This window comes from Mytilus trossulus, chromosome 12, assembly GCF_036588685.1.
Source record: "Mytilus trossulus isolate FHL-02 chromosome 12, PNRI_Mtr1.1.1.hap1, whole genome shotgun sequence".
NCBI classification, from domain to species: Eukaryota; Metazoa; Mollusca; class Bivalvia; order Mytilida; family Mytilidae; genus Mytilus; species Mytilus trossulus.
The window spans coordinates 18,423,943-18,442,120 of NC_086384.1; the positions used below are offsets into that span (position 1 = coordinate 18,423,943).

The following is an 18,178-nucleotide window of genomic DNA, read 5'->3' on the forward strand; positions in this document are numbered from 1 at the left end:
TTCAGTAAAGGAGGTATAAGTTATGTCTGGCATCTGGATTACATATTTGCGGAATATTTCTTTCTTTGAACGAATTAATTAGGAATTAAGAACAAAGGATGGTTTTATTTCACTTGAAATTTTGACAGATAATCAATGTTGCCATGGGTAAGATTATGAATCTTAAGTTTCACTGTTTTAGAAGGTTGTTATGATTGAAGAATATCAATGAATATCGAACTTTATGAACTTTAAACCTTTCACTTACAGTTCACTGACACTGTTACATACATGTACATTAATATTAATGTATTTGCTCTACACTAAATACTTTTTCTGTTTTTCTCATAATAGTGTATTACATTTGGTGTGTACATTATACAGTTATTATTCAACTTTTCAACATTGAAGATTTATACCATCTGTCAAAAGTGTGTTTCCAATTTTATTTCCATCAGCATATGTTTGTTTTCATTTTGAAATGCATATCAAGTAGGGTGATATTCTGTGGTCTTGGATTATAAATGTGTTCATCCAGAATATTAAATGAATAGTGATCATGGTTATGTACAAATGATGTATGACCAACATTTAAAACAGATAATTTGATTCCTCTGAAAAATTGTTATGAAACAATTCTATGGTATGTTTTGTACATGTGTATCGGCTCCTGATGAAACAAATATTATATATACATCTGGAACAAATACTTCTATACTTATTTAGGAAAATTTAAATATCATAAATACTTGTTCGGTTGAAATAAAAAAAACTAAAAAGAAACTTTTATTTCATTTTAGACACTGTACCATGTATGACAACAATGTATGAAGAAAATGAATTGATGGTTTCCCCTACAGAAAATTTTAATGACCTGGCTGTAAAAAAATGACCCTTTCGTTTAGGGGAAACCATCAATTATTTTTCCATGGCCCTGTGCATTGAGGTTTATAATACTGAGCTTTATATAGTAACACACAAAACATTTAACATGTTGTGTTTTATTTGTGTATTGAAACTGATCTGGTACAAACGATCACTCCCAAAACCTGGTCTGAAAATAAACAGACCATATTGACCTAGCTAGTAACCCAAGTAGGAAATGACACAACAAATGTGTTACAAGTATGTGTAGGAAAAAATTATAAGGAAGTTATTCAACACTTTTTTTCAAGAGTTATCCAATTGAGCCACTTCAACTGATCATGTTGATACTTGACTTCTCAAGTGTCATTGACGCAAATAAACTTAGGATGAAATTTTCATTTCTAATTTATATATAGTTTCTACAAGAAAAGATGTATACTTGATGCACATTTTTTGTAACATACTCATTATTTTTTTATGTACATGTACATCATGAACTTTTACGTCATTTATATTGCATCATGTATTTTGTATGTACATGTAAATTACACAGTAAGTTTTTCATTAATTAGATAATTAATCTTATGAATTTTACAAATACATGTATGTGCCAACCTAAAATAAAAGATTTTTCCCTATTGTCATGATTGTAGGAAAAAAAGTTTTAATAAATCTGTACTTTTTTAATGCCTGATTAGAAGGATGTTTCATTAATATTATCTGAGATTATTGTTTTAAATTTTACTTCTTAAATTCTTATAATTTAGGTTAAACAAAAATCTTCCCATGATGTATATCATGTATATAAGCATATTCATTGTAACTAAAGTTTGAATTTGTTTTGTATTTTCAGGTTGATGTATACAAGTATACCATGGCACGGGTGTCAATAAAAAGTGCTATAATTTCATTAGGAATCTTTTCTGTGATGGTCACTGTTTATCAATGGGGGAGCTGTGACATTGGACACAGGGATGATAATTTCTATCGGTAAGTATTAATATCCTTATTTGGGAAGAGTTGTTTGACTTTTAAGGGGGGTTTAACTAACTTGACTACCCATAATGAGGGTATCGTCTTACACAGTAAGGCATGTTATAGACTTCTATGTTCTAGTTGCTGTTTATCAGTGGGACTCAGGAAGGATTGATTTCGTACAATGTATAAGTATCTAAATGTATGAACACATATATAGGAAGATGTGGTATGAGTGCTAATAAGACAACTCCATCCAAGAATCAATTTATAAAAGTAAACCATTACAGGTCATTGTACTGCCTTCAACACAGAGCCCTAGCTCACACCGAACAGCAATCTACAATGTATAAAGGCTCCCAAAAATTACTAGTGTAAAACCATTCAAACTGGAAAACCAATGGTCTAATCTATACAAAAACAAGAAACGTGAAACGTGAAACACTTTATATATAATTATGAACCACATAAACAGAAGACAACCACTGAACACCAGAGCCTACATTATGGCAACATGTGTTGGTGACCAGAATTATGTCTTCTTTAATATTTATACATTTTTTATGGACTTTAGTTATTGTTTATCAGTAGGACATCTTATTTTTGCCACACTCAAGGAGTAGCATTACATGTGTATTTGCATTTATAAAAATCTTGCAATTATAATATCTGAATGAACAGAATTTAAGACAAATTGCACCTGTTTGACAGGGTCAACCTCTCAAACACAAAATGAATTGTAATCTATCCTGATATGGTCATGATGGTTGTACATTTTGTACCCATAGTTATATACATGTACATGATGTATGTTAAATTAATGTGAAGATTTGAAACAGGATGTGAAGATTTATTTTTAAACTATTTAATTGCAGGGAAAATGTAGGATTCCAACCTCGTGTTGCACAGTCTTTTAAAGAAAACAGTAACAAGAACACATTGAAGTATAAGGAAATAGAATGTGTCATCAATGGAGAAGATTCACAGAAATGTCGCAGAGAAGCTAAAGAAGTGTACATGCCATTTTCATTTATTCAGAAATATTTTGAGGTAAGCAACTTTTTCGTTTTAAAATTAAAAGTTACCATCTACCATGTCTACTTTCACCATATACCTCATTATTTATTAAATACTTTAAATGATAAATGACTCGAGAATGCAAGCTGAGTTTACCTTAAGTTAGCTGGAATCCTGGAAGTGGATACCTTGGGTAAATTTGTATAAGCTGTGCCGTCAAGATAACTATACTCAAATTAGACTCTTATTTACAACAACACTTTAGGAATAGCTGACACAAATGTATAAGACACCCTTACCAGAATTCAAATTTTTGGACATTTACAATACTTCAAATACATGCTAAAATATTTTTCTATGTTGTAAGGGAGATAACTCAAGCTTGCTGTTACACTTTGTTAAATTATAGCTAGTATCATTTATATAATGTAGTAAACATGAAAAAAGACAGGAACTCAACAATATATATAAAGAAAAAAAAGACATCGCGGTTAAAAAAAATTGTCCTCAATAATGAACAAATCTCTAAATCACTCTAAATTGTACTTACTTCAAATACTTGTATTTTATTTGTTTAAAGAAATCATGTATAAATAATAAATTATGTTTTTCAAATTTGTTATACATGTAGGTTTATGGATCCATTGAATCATATGACGGATATGAAAGATTTGAATTCCAGCACAGTTATTCCAAAGTCCATCCCATCCCAGAAGAATACTCACCAGGTGGCATCTTCATGTCGTTTGAGTTCTATAATGTAGAGGAGCGCAACAGAGTGAAATGTCTCACAGGCCAATATGGTAAAAAATTAAAAATAGACATTTTGGTCTTTTGAAATTTTTATTTCAAAAGTTGACATATCTGTTTAACTGATATATGATTAGATGAGGTCTACTGTATTAAAATGTATAGTGTGAGTCGAGCGCTGTGTTGAAGACTGTACTTTGAACTATAATGGTTCACTTTTTACACACATATTGTGAATTGAATGGAAAGTTGTCTTATTGGCACCCATACCACATCTTATAATTTCTATAAAAGTTAATATTAGATAAATAGATAACCAAAAAAAATCTTGTAATTTTTATTCAAGTAACTTCTGTGAGTTGACTTTTAAATAGCAAATTAGCTGAAAATCTGTCAAACTTGGTCTTCCTTTCAAAAAAAATCAAATGGTAAAAAATTTTGTTACATATTTGCTTCAAAATCACCTTGAACGTTCAAGGGTGGAAATAAAAATCAGCAAAAAATAAATAGGTTGACTGTAAACTACTTGTATGAGAATAAAATATTATAGATCAAATGTTATGTTGTTCTCACAATTATATTTAAGCCCTTCACTCAGGTGTTTGATAATTTCAATGCCTGTTTGAGTGCAAATTAATTCAATCATTTATTATTGTGTGTCAGCTGCAGGAAAGATTACTTAGTTTCATCAACCAGAAATGTTTACCACATATTTAGTTATGTTACTTTATAATCGGTTAAATATTACAATTCAATTCAAAGATTTTATTGCTTAAATCAATTAGATTTAGACAAAAGGATTCAATATCAGTTCAGCCAGTGCCTATATAAATCCATTCCCATACTAGATGGATAATTGTAAGAAATGTCCTATTTTCTCTCACAGTGTAAGGGGAGGTAATCCTTTGTATTTTCAATTCATTCTTTAAAAAAAGGATAATAATGTACCTGTATATCACAATATGGACCTTAAACTTAAAGACTTACTAAACACAAACATCAAAATAGATAAAAAGAAGATGTGGTATGAATACTAATGAGATTGAGTTTTTATCATGAATACTTATTGTTTATAAACATCTTTCATCATTTTTTTCTACACAAATTTTACATTTTTGTTTATTTATATCTAAGGTTATATATACAACATACTGTAAATTCAGAAATTATTTTGTGCATTTATTATTCCGATTTTGTCATTTTAGACTTAAATTTGATTACAATTTTTGCAATATCGAGACAAATCCTGTTAAATTCATATTCAAGTTTCAAAATACATGTTTAGGTTATTGTGATTATGATCCTGTTGCAATTTTCGCATTAATAAAAACATTGCAATAATTTCTGAATTTAAAGTATAAAATTTTTCTATACACGAGACAATACCTCAATTAAATCCAAGCCTAATACTCTTTTTTGTAAACAGGTGTCCCAATGTCGACTCAGTGGACATCAAGTGGCCATTACTATCCAATACAGATAGCCCAGTTTGGTCTGAGTCATTACAGTAAACATTTGGCTGGACCCAAACCAAAGGTCCAGGTCCTAGAAGACGGAGAGTCGGGGGATACATCAGAATGGCTTTTACCAGACAGAAAGTCACAGTTAGCTGTAAAAACTGACATGGATTTTACTGATAATAGCATCATTGAATTTGATACATCAGGTACTTGTTTGTTAAGTATAGAAATAGTAAAATTAAAACAATTTAAACCGAATAATGTTCATTAAAAGCAATGCAACTCTTTATATTTTAATTTTATAAATTTTTTTTGGAAGACCAATTCAAAGAAAAATAATACTTTCATTTATCACTTGTAATAATTGTTTGTACATTTTTGTACTCATGGTACCTAAATACAATTTATAAAATTATAATAAATTACAAAGTAATAAAGATTTTTTAGGTAATGCAAGAAATGTTACAGGACAATCATCTTACTTACAGAAAATTGCTTTTCAGTTAAATTTGTAATGTTCTGCCACAACCAGCATTTTGTAGTGGAGATTTGTATTCATCAATACATTAAAAAATAATAATAAAAAAGAAGATGTGGTATGACTTCCTTGTAGATAATAAATATCAATTGGAGTTAAATTGATGAAGATACTTACATGACTTAAGCATATGTCATCCTACATTGTCCTACATCCTTTAACAATGAGAAAAATCCATACTATATATTCACCATATAAAGGCCATGACATAAAAAAAAATGTGAAACAATTCAAACGTGAATCCTTACAGCCTAATTTTTATATAAATGCAATTTACAAAAAAACAAATATGACCAACTACAATCAGCAACAACCACTGATCTATATGCTTCTGACTTGAGAGAGGAACATAGATACATGTTTATCGCTATTTTGTGCATTTTTCCTTTGATCTTTTTTTGTGATAATTTTCATATCATGCTACTCGCCTGAGATGGAAAAATTATCGCCAGTAACTAAGCATGCACGTGGCGTTACTAACGAAATTGACACGAAATTGACAGCGTCGTCATAGGTAAAATAGCGATAAAAAGATTATCACTGTTCATCTCAACTCGATTGCGTTTCTCGCTTTCGCCGTCACGGCTCAAGCGAGAAAATCAATCTCGTTGAGATGATCACCGATAATCTATAAATATACAGATCACAAAAAAAAAATTGTTGTAATTTAATAAAGACAGTCAGTTAAGATAATTTTGTATCCCAAATTTTTATAATTTGATACTGTGTTCATGCAAAATCCACACGGGCTGTTGTGTACTTTCTACAACAGCTCTGTGTTAGAGAGAAGATAGGATTTTGGGTACTATTTTTTTATTCTGTCTTTAAGGAATAAATTGAATGCAAAATCAATAATTTTCATATTTTGTAGAAAACCTAAAGAATCCTGGAATTACAATTTCTATGGACGAGAAGAAGTTGTCAACTTTATCATTAGACATTAAATTTATTTCAAACGGTAGTTTAACTGTCTTGTTACGGACAGGTGATGGAAATTTATTCAGAATTCATTATGTCTTGGGAGATACTTTAATTTACCTTCAAAAACGTGATCTTTATTATGGATTGGGGTCAAAGGCTAAAGGTAAATGGCTACATATTACAAGAATGGTTATGGTTGACTTCCAAAAAGGATTAGCTCTATCAATGTCTAAATCGAAAGTGGCAAAATTTAAAAGAAATGCTAGAATAGCAGCGATTTGTTTACGTGGACATGGACTGGTTGATAATGTTACACTGTCGTCTGCAGCCCATCTGGAACATTTCTTTGATGCTGCTAATTATTTAGTAAATCAGCAAGATGATCAAGGAGGATGGCCAATCATGGTCCAAAGGAAGCTTGTTCCTGCTGTCCTTGAACTTGATGCAGGGTGGTACTCTGCCATGGGTCAAGGTCAGTCAATCTCATTGTTAGTGAGAGCATATATTGTTTCAAAAGACCAGAAATATTTAGACGCTGCTGAGAGAGCGCTAGACGTGTTTGAAATTAAAAGCGGTGATGGTGGTGTGTTGACTAAGTTTGCCGGGGTGTATGATTGGTACGAGGAGTACCCAACAACACCCTCAAGTTATGTGTTAAATGGATTCATATATTCATTATTAGGATTATATGACTTAAAGGAAGTGGCATCAGGCAAGGGTGCCGCACATGCCACAAGACTATTTGATGTTGGCATGAAGACATTGAAAAACATGTTACTTATGTTTGATTCAGGCTCAGGGACGTTTTATGACTTGAGACATTTGACACTAGGTGGAGCTCCTAATCGTGCAAGATGGGATTACCATACAGTTCATATTAATCAACTAAATCTACTTAGTTTAATTGACAATGACCCTTTGTTTACTACAACGGCCAAGAGATGGACCGACTATATGAAGGGCAAGCTATCACCTCATAATTAAAGACTTCCATTATTTACTGTTTGCTTTCGTGCTGTAGTCCTACTTTTTGTTATATAATGATCATGAGGTAGAAATTAACATTATGCATACAATGTTTGTCAGAAATTGCTATGCGAAATATAAAACTTACATGACTTATAGTAATACATTTACAAAGTGTATTTTAAACAAATTTAATTCATTGTGGATGGCACAAAACTTTATAACTGCAATATCAATAGAAACCAAAGTATGATTTTATTGACTTAACATGCTTAAAAGGTTTCACAAATGTGCAAATGTCTATTACTGACAAACATAGCAATCTTTTAACATTTAATATTTTTATAAATAAATGAAATTTGACATTTTACTCAACAATATTGTAGTTTGGTATACATTATGTACATGGTCTAGTTTTCATGATCTTAAGCAATTTTTTTCATGAGCCTAAGCCATTTATTTACTTGTGCATGTTGATCAGAATTAAATTGTTGTTTGCATTATGTTGATTTCTAACTCTTGTATCTTTATATTGTTAAGTATTTGTTTTGTTTTGGTATATTGTGAAATAGCTATACATGTACCAATAATTTGTTATTGATGTCAAAGTTTTAATGTGTTATGAAGAATTGTTACATATGTTTTAATATGGTGCTGCCAAGTTGAATGTCAAAAACAGTAGTATATGATTTAATCAATTAATCAATATTTTTAGTGACAAAGAGTTTTGCTCTTAACTTTTTGTTTGGAATTTTGAAGTACAATTTGAACTGGGGGATTTTGCGATGATGATGCATTTTTGCTATTTTCACAGACAGTTTGATGTACATATGTAATGGACCAATAGCCATTAGTCATTCGATAACCATGATAATTTTGATCATTCACAATACAAATTTGATATTAAAGAATAAATAAACTCTGATAGAAGAAAGTTAAAACTTCTACATTTGACTAAAGGGGATAATAATTGTATTTCCTGTTTACTTCATTTATAACGAAAGAGGTATTTTAGACACCTTTTTGTTGCTTATACATTATTTTTGTTCATGATGTAAATGTCTTGTTTGTAAATAGTTGTACAGTTTCTTAGTTGTGAATTCAGTGGTAAATATTTTAAGTAATATAGTGCCATAGAAGTAAATAATGCATGAATAGTAAACAGATAAATAAGTCATTTGAAAGAACTAATGAGAAACATGAAGTCAGGTATATGTTGGTTTGATATCATAAGGGAGATAATTCTCGATATTTACTAATCCCTAGAACTATTGCAACATAGGGACATGTTTTTCTTTGAATATTTTAAGCTCACCAATTCATCTTTTTAAAAATTAAATTTTGAATTGGTGAGGTTACACAAAAAATAAAAGATTCATGGCTTTTTTATTTAGTTTATTATGTAATATTAACATTCCAAATTTAACCTGTGACTATGATGTATGATTTAATACTATTTTACATGTACATGTATCATTCTACAAAGCTTTAATCATTGAATTGATCTCAGTTAAGGGGAGATAATACTACTTTGTGAAGGGGAGATAATTATATCTTAATAGTGACATGTGACATTTAAATTTAACTATTGTTTTAATTTGGTTGGAATAAAACATCAGTTATAGATTTATTTTTGCTGAAATATAAAATATCACTTTTAAATTTATTTAAGTTGATATAAAACTACAGTCATTTAAGATTGGAAAAATATTGTTTGGAAAGACTGTGCATTCTCAAAATACAAATATAAAATGAATGAGCTAGATTCTTTAACCCATTACTTCAAATTGAAAAGAAAAAGCTAAAATATCGTATAAAACTGTTGCACTTGTAAGTCCTAGTTTTTACAACAGACTTTCTAATAGCACAAAATTTTATAGCATTTTTTAATTGTTTTTTCCATCAGTTAATCATGTTAATGAGTTATGTCAACGATTCAGGTTATTGTAATAAATGATGAAAATGTACATACAGAAAAGTTTAAAGTGACCAACTGAACATTTTCTATTATATGTAGGTCACTGTAGCACAATTTTCCATAAACAGTACAATGTTGTAAATAATTCATTAACAAAGCTGTGATTTTATGTAAATGGTTGTGACTTAACAATGGTTGTTGAAATAGGCTATATTATTATGATACCTAGATTTTCATCAGGTTTGGGTATTTTTTATTTTTTTGGGGGTAAATTTCAGTGGATCGGCTTTTTTCCTTTCCTGTCATAAATTTTGAAATGATTATTTAAAGTAGACAATGGATCTTATAATTTTATATACATTTATATAAAACAGAAGAACTCTTCATGGTAAAAATGTCAAACAAAAAAAAACTCTGTAGACATGTCATCTGAAAAGGTTGTTAATAAAGGTTAGGACATAAAGTTACATTTTGTAAGATGGGTATCTGGGAAATAATTTTTTTCGTGTCAAAAAAATAAAAAATAAATTCTGCAAGCATCTCATTGCCTATGACTAAATGGTAATAAATCACAAGAAATGTTAGGGGTGGAGTTAAGATGAAAATCTAGGTATTAATTTTATTTAGCCTGAGCCAAAACAATGTATTTTTTTGGTTGTTGTAACATATAATGCACATGTAGTGCTGGGTCATCATATCGTGTGTCGGTCATTTGTTATATATAGTAGTTCAGGACAGTGTGAAAGAAATATTTTTGCATGCATATTGGTTTATATTTGTTAGTAGATATACATTAAGAAGAAGGGGTATGAGTGCCAATGAGACAACTCTCCATCCAAGTCACAATTTGTAAAAGAAAACCATTAGCGGTCAAAGTCGTGCTGGGTTTCTACACAGTCTGATACGTTGAAATTTAGTACTTTGTCAAGTATTGCTTATAGATTGTAAATTCAAAGTGCAATCGATTTTATCGATTTTCTCTAATACAAATTTTCATTACATGCCTACTGTTGTTTAGATAAAGCATCATAAATTGAAATGGTTGAGAGGATCATCCAAATACTTGATTTAAATGTTAAGAAAGAGTTCTATGTAACTTGAAAATAAACTTATGCAACGGAATTAGAGGGCCTATATTATTAAAATCTGTAAAGATAATTTCGATTGCAATTTATTAATTTTAAAAAAGAAGAGACCATTGTCATCCCTTTCATGTTTCTCTGTTGTGAAATGGTTGCTATGTCAACAAACAACTTTGCTCATTGTTGAAGGCTGTACGGTGACCTATAATTGTTAATGTCTGTGTCATTTTGGTCTTTTGTGGATAGTTGTCTCATTGGCAATCATACCACATCTTCTTTTTTATATAAACAAGATGAGTTCATACATGTAGCCATGGTTTAATCCATAAAAAAAGTTACTGTGGATTCATTTATTTTCGTGGGTACCAATTTTCGTGGATTGTGGAAAAATAATGTTTTCGTGAATATTTAATTTCGTGGTTTTTCAAATGTCTGCATATCAACGTATAGAAAATTTCTATTTCGTTGAATATCTTAATTCGTGGTTAACATTAACCCACGAATTCCACGAAAATTGGTATCCCACGAATATTAATGAATCCACAGTAATTTGCACATAGTTAAGTTAAGATATTGATCTCCTACTTCATACTGTTCTGAACCACTAAACAATGCTGACTATATACTATATATATTGTGTTCTCTTTATTTTTATCGTAAGCATATCAATGTTTTTATTTCCAATCATTTTTATCAGTAATTTCATTACCAAATATATTTTACCATTGTTCATATATCATTGCATCACAGGATCATAATGTTTGAAATTAAGTGATAAAATGCAGATTATATTCTGCAGTTTTAAAATTGATTGATTAAGTGATTAAATGCAGATTATATTCTGCTGTTTTAATATGAAGTGATAGTTATATATAAGACGCTGATAAAATTCTCCAGTTTAAAATATTTATTAGCATAATTTGTATTAACAGCACCCAATAAATCCTTCTTAGATTTTTGGACAGTTTGTTTGTTGTGAGGAATTTTTAAAGACTTGTTCAAGTGTTAAATAATCTATAGAAGTTCAAGTTTAATTTTTTTTTTTTTTTTAAATTTAAGAAAAAGTATATTTCAGCATTATTAAATAAAAGTATTTTTTTACTTATGATTTAATCTTCACAGAACTTGTGATTTACTGTAAATTCACTACTTTTGATAATACTTACAAGAACATGTACTATTGTTCATCTGCTTTCAACATTTTTTTATCAATATTGAAACCTGCTGAATTATGCATTGTGATGTTTTAAGTGAATTCAGAGAACTGAAAACCAATTTGATTGTGTGTATTCAATGCACATTTGTTTATGGGTAATTAAGGGTCTGGATTTGGTTATAATTTCTGGTTTCTTAATTTTTGTCCCTTTATCTCTATTCTTTATCTTATTGACCCATTATTCTCAATTCTTACTCTTATTGACCCATTATTCTCTTTTCTTTATCTTACTGACCCATTGTTCTCAATTCTTACTCTTATTGACCCATTATTCTCAATTCTTTATCTTATTGACCCATTATTCTCTAGTCTTTCTTTGTTTTTCTTCTTGCCCCATTCCCCCTCCCCCTCTATTCTGAATTGAGTGACCCAATCTTAATTCTCTAAACCTATCCAGATCCTTGTGGTTTATTCACTCTATTGTGCAATTTTTTTTTATAAAACCAGTTCGGTACCTCTTTGTATTTTTCATGGTGCTTTACTGTAGATTTCTCTAAATGTATTTTAACCTTATGTCATTTTTTTCCGAAAATTTTATTGAACATTGTATTCCTTCTTGCTTGATCTATGAAAATTTATAATCAAACTTTTTTTTTAAAGTTTTGTGTAAATTTTCAATTAAGATATATATAAATTTTAAAATTTGATAATATGAAATTTTTAATTTTTATAATTTTAAAAAATTGCAAAATATTCATTTTTTTGTCACAGTATCTTTTATACATTGTTAGATAATCAATTTACAAGTGTAACTTTAACCCAAAAGATATAAAGGTTTATGTACAATGAAGTGTATGTAAATATTATTTTATTTTTACTGATGCTGATTTTTACTGATGCTGTCATTGACATGCAAACAAATATTATACTCATTAGTCGTTTGGTTGTGTTGAATGAGCTGATTTTAAACAGACCGGTGTAAACTTATGTTTCAAAAACAGTTAATTTTATTTTTACGGTCAAAGTATCAATCTTTTTTATTAAGGTTTAATGGGAAAAAAACAGCGCTCTATTTAAATTAGAAACGAACTTCACATTTGCATTTGACATTAGAAATACCAGGTTTTGATTAAGATAGAAAATTTTACGTGATTTATAACACAACAATTTTCATAAGAAGTTGAATTTGAGAGGATATTTTTAACAGTTCAGTTGTTTTAAGACTAAAATGATACTTCCCAAAAGTTTTACTGAAAATTGAATTTTAGTTAAACTTTTTACAGTAAAGTTATTTTAAGACAACAATGATATACTTCTTAAATGTATTATTGAAAAAGTTCATATTTTTTGTACATGTATAATTTTATTCCAGTTTTCATTGTATGAATGATAAGTGCAGAGAGAGTTATTGTATTTTCATATCATTGTTAAACATGTAATTGACTGGAAGGATATTCTGGACAATTAATATAAAAAAATTATGAAAAAACATTCATAAAAATATTAAAAAATGAAATTTGATATTGTGTTGCATCATTTTTAATACCAGAATCATTTAGCTTTAGAGAAGTGCTACAAGTTGGATCAATTTGCAGTTTTAGAATTTTAATGCTTTCTTGGTAATTTTTTCAAAATGTACCAAAACGTTGCGATTGATTTAAAACATCTTGAATAGTGGAAATTCAACCAATGGTGTACCTTTATTTTCATTTTGGTGTACGGCAATGAGACATCCTTTTGATTCTGAAAAGGTGAATTACTTCAGTTATTGGCTTCATAAAAAAAGATAAAGCACAACAATTGTACTCAGATTTAGAAATCAACCAATCAGAATACTGGATTTCTTGTCTAGAGCACTCAAAGTATCAAGTGAAATATTATGACCATATGCCCAGTTTGTATACCGTTAGTCTATCCAATTTGGTTGATATACAGAAATATAAATGAGGGTTTTTGGATGTAGCTAGACTTATTGTTTCTTCAATATGTGTCGGGTAAACTTTACCAGTGGGTTCCAGTAAGAGCTTTCTTGATTATATAATTTATCATTTTGTCTATTGGATCAGTTTAAGTAAGATAAAGAGATATGGATGATTGCCAATGAGACAATTGTCAAAGATATTATTATTTTTTTTTTTTGGGGGGGGGGTAGGAGGGATCCTATAAGTCGCTATTAGGCCTTTCACAATGATCAAACACCCATACCATATAATCAGCTGTAACAGGCTCTGACATTTAACAAAAAGTGAAACAATTCAAGAAGAACAAGAGGCCTCATTAATAACAAAATAATTATGACATATGGCAACCTTGGACATACACAGAGTTACAGGCTGTTGTCTGTTACATTAAGAAATGTTGATAATGTTTCAATGAGCTAATAGTGTCAAATACCTTCATAGACGTAAAACTCAGTCATTAAAATGTTAGTAAGAACTCAAAAAAAAGTTTTTATTTATTCCATTGCAAGAATCAAAGAGGAATCAAGTCTGCTATATGGATTGACCTGGTAATACACCTTATCGCTATTTGTATGCCATTACTGGACTTCACACAGGTTCCCGTACAATTTTGACGTCATAAAACAAAATATCTGACGCCACATTGGAAAAGTAATTGTTGCATGCGTCAAAAGTTCAAGCAGCCGGGATTAGCGAAAAGGTGTATTACTTGTTATGCACCCTGATTTTGTTAATTTGTATGCCCCTGCAGTATTGGAGGGGGCATGAAGTTTAAGTCCCTCCCTATATCCTGAAATTGGTTTCTGTTCTCTAGCTTTAGTTTGCCTCAACCAAATGTTGTGAAACTTATACACAATGTTTACAGTATTACTGCAAAGAAAAACAGATTAGATTTGAATTTTTGTGGCGTCACCTTTACCTTTCTAGTTTCATATATTAGGTTTATTACTCATAACCTTTTGATAATATTTCACTTTTACACTCATCCTGTATAGTGCAGTACTTTTCATGCCTGCAATATTAGATTATCAATGGTATTCCACTTTTATGCTGATTGTGCATAGTACATGTACAGTATTTGCCATGTTATTGGGAATATGAATAATATATCACTAGTACACTCATCTTGTATAGGACATGTACAGTATTTGCCGTGTCACCAGTCACAAGTATTAGTAATATGAATGACATTTCATTTTAGGACTTGCCATGTCATCACTCATTAGTATTAGGAATATCAAGGATATTTCACTTATACACTGATCCTGCAGAGTATAATACGTGTCATGCTGGCAGAATTAGGAATATCAATGATATATTTCACTAGTACACCACTCATACATATATATGGCTATATTTTCCATTTTATAATTTGAAGTATTAAAAATATCAATGATGTTATGTAAAGCAAAATTTTATCTGGAGGAAAAAATGTCATAGTAGTTGTTGTTATTTTTTTACCCGGAGGAAAATATTTCCCTGGGATATTTTCTCCTTTGCCGTGAAATTCTATCTGGGTAGTTAACTTATTGAATAGTCATCAGAAAAAAACTTATCCTTTACAAATACTATGAAATAATATTTTATAGTGTATTTGAATTAAAGCGAAATTGATAAAAAAAAATCTATTATAATGGGAAATAATTTCACAAATTATAATTGAAAATATTTCCTGAAATATTTAAGTCAATATCATCCTTTTAAAACGAAAATAATCATGAAACATAGGGAAGAAAACCAGAAGTAATTTCAAAGGTTGTAATTGTAAAAATAATATCATGATTATTATTAAGGTTAGTGAAATACATGTAAAAGTGAGTTGTTTTCAGATCTCAGTACAAATGTAAATTAAAAAGTAAGGTAGAAATATAGTTGCATTACTACTGTTAACAGTATTAGAATAATTTGATTATGATGATATTTTTTAACTATATAAATAGTTTTGTCTGGGGACAGAGATGTAGTTGTTGATTATATCAGATAAATCATAGCACAACAATATATTGGAACAAAAGCATGTTTAACAGCTGGATAGTATTTACCTGTGAAATGTTATCTGTCTTACTAAATCAAGTTGTAAGTCATCTTTTTATATAAATGAATATATAAAAAATAAGTTCCAAGGAAAAATACACTATGAACTTGATTCAGAAATATATTATATTAATATCTTTAAAATATAAACTGCTCATAATTACCTCCCTTTGATAAATTATGCAAATTTGTTCTACCTTTGTGAAACATATTATAATTATAGTCAGGTATAGATTGATTGTGAGTAATTTACATAGTAGTTACTGGGACTCTATTTCACACGGTTCTGTGAAATATAGTACGGCAAATATATACCGGTAGATATTATCCGCATAACACAGATAGATTTTCACTCCTCTGGAACAAATCTACCTGTGAAATACCATGCCTGGAAAAAATTTACCGAGACAAATTATCCTCAGGATAAAATATCACAGAGGAAGAAATAAACCACTAGTATAATCATCCTGTATGTAGATATAATCAGATTTGGTATGAGCGCCAATGAGACAACTCTCCAACCAAGTTTAAAAAAATTAAAAGTAAACCACTATAGGTCAAAATACGGTCTTCAACCAAGAGCCTTGACTCAAACCGATAAGCTAGCTAAAAGAGCCCCAAACGACTTGTGTAAAACTATTCAAACGGAAAAACCAACGATGATATTTCAAATGAAGCTCATCTTGTAGTTAACATTAACAGACGTAGTTGGAATAACAATGATAATCCACCAGAACACCGATCCTGAATACGAATTGTTGCGGTTCCAGTGAATACTTGCCATTTCTGTAGTATTAGAATTATCAATGAAATTTTACTATTAGTTAACCCTCTATAGTTAGTACAGTATATGTCATGTCAGAAGTATTAGGAATATCAATGATGTTTTACTATTAGCTAACAGTCTATAATAGTTAGTACAGTATATGTCATGTCAGAAGTATTAGGAATATCAATGCTATTTTACTTTTAGCTAACCCTCTATACTATTTATATACAGTAGTTAGTACAGTATATGTCATGTTAAAAGTATTTGAAGTACCAGGTCATGAGTAGCTTATCCGGGTTAGTAAAGTACTTGTCCTTACAAGCATTTAAGTAGTATTGATAGGATTATAACTGATAATTCACCAGTACACTCAGTATGTACAATAGAGTAGGGGCCTAAATGCCTTGTTCGTGGATGAACATTTCAGAGACTGAATTTTCGGCTCGCCCTTCACATCATTTGCGAGTATGGTATTGAGGAAACGATGATAGTCCGTCGGGAGAAGACGACAAATGACTGACCCGTGAAAAGAGAGAGAGAGCCATATCTCTTGAACGTGCATGCCAAGAAATTGCATCCGTTGAAATTCTGCAAACACCCCATAGAGCAAATTGCATGGATGATTAATATTGACCATTTGGTATATGGCTGTGTTCTAAGCGACAAGTACATGAAGGTCATAAATTAATTTGTTGAATGAAATCAAATCTTTACTTAGGTGATACCAGAATAAAATGATATATAATATATAATAACTACTAATGGGTGCCGTAGGAGGTCGACCGGAATTTTTAGCGAGGATTTCTTGGCATGTTAAGGCAGCAACCATTTGATTTTCGGGGGGGGGGGGGGGGGGGGGGGCAATGGGATTTTTTTGAAAAAAAAAACAGTTTGTTTCCAGTTTTTGGAGAGAAAAAATAATTTGTTTTTGACCCTGAGAAAAAAAAAATAGCTTGCTTCACCCTTAACTGCCACTATATATGTAATGCTAAAATTGAAAGAAACAAATTGTTTTCATCTTGTCGCCCAAAAAATGGATTGGTTTTTTTGCGAAAAAAAAAGTTTGCGTAGAAAAAGCCCCCCTCCCAGAAATTCAAATGGTTGCTGCCTAAAGACACCCTTGTATATTTCGAAAAAGAGCAGGCTTATGCCGTTACAAGGCAGCACTCGCACCCGCAATGTGGAAAGGGATGAATAAAGTTATCCACTATAAATAAATGTTTAAAACCAACAGTCCAATACTGAGAAATGTATGTATACAATGTATAAGGTTACATTTCCATAAAATGTCGGCATTGGTTTTTTTTGTACCATAAAATCGCGCCAATGTGGCAGTGAGTTTCTATAATATAAGTCTTTTAACGCATATTTATTTACCGTAAGTCAAGCCATTCAATTGAGAAAACTAAGGCAACTAACGGCCTTACAAATTATTACAACAAAACAATTTACGAATAGTCAATATGACAGACATGAACCAACGACAACCAATTAACAAAAATGATGCTCCCGACTTATGTATGTGTGTGTGGTGTGGGGAGGGCATGTCTTGAGGTGCCAGCCATTGATCGAAATTGATATGAATCCGCTCTGACTTTAAAAAAAGATAATTTGCCAAACTGGCAACTCTAACGTTTTCGTTTATATGGTTATATATATATAAACGAGTCTAAATTGAAAACTACGTTCAAACCTATGATTGCGTTGGATAAAAACCGCAATTTTTATACGTGTGCATGTTAAACAAATTTCGTTGTAGAAGGGTCTAAAAACAGCACAAACAAC

At 30.3% G+C, this 18,178-nt stretch overlaps 1 protein-coding gene across 6 annotated transcripts in view; it reads left to right on the top strand.

The window, feature by feature from the left end:
• Positions 1–13,150, top strand: part of LOC134693062 (D-glucuronyl C5-epimerase-like) — an 88,463-nt gene extending 75,313 nt beyond the window's left edge. For 5 of the 6 annotated variants that reach the window (XM_063553762.1, XM_063553764.1, XM_063553763.1 and 2 more), the window contains 5 exons: positions 1,700–1,836; positions 2,697–2,871; positions 3,470–3,641; positions 5,015–5,254; positions 6,458–13,150. In XM_063553762.1, coding sequence (XP_063409832.1) covers positions 1,721–1,836; positions 2,697–2,871; positions 3,470–3,641; positions 5,015–5,254; positions 6,458–7,491 — 1,737 coding nt within the window. In that variant the 5' untranslated portion in view covers positions 1,700–1,720 and the 3' untranslated portion in view covers positions 7,492–13,150. Of the gene's footprint in view, positions 148–1,699; positions 1,837–2,696; positions 2,872–3,469; positions 3,642–5,014; positions 5,255–6,457 lie in introns of all 6 variants that reach the window. The other variant, XM_063553761.1, reaches the window with a different exon arrangement.
• Positions 13,151–18,178: the final 5,028 nt, after the last annotated feature.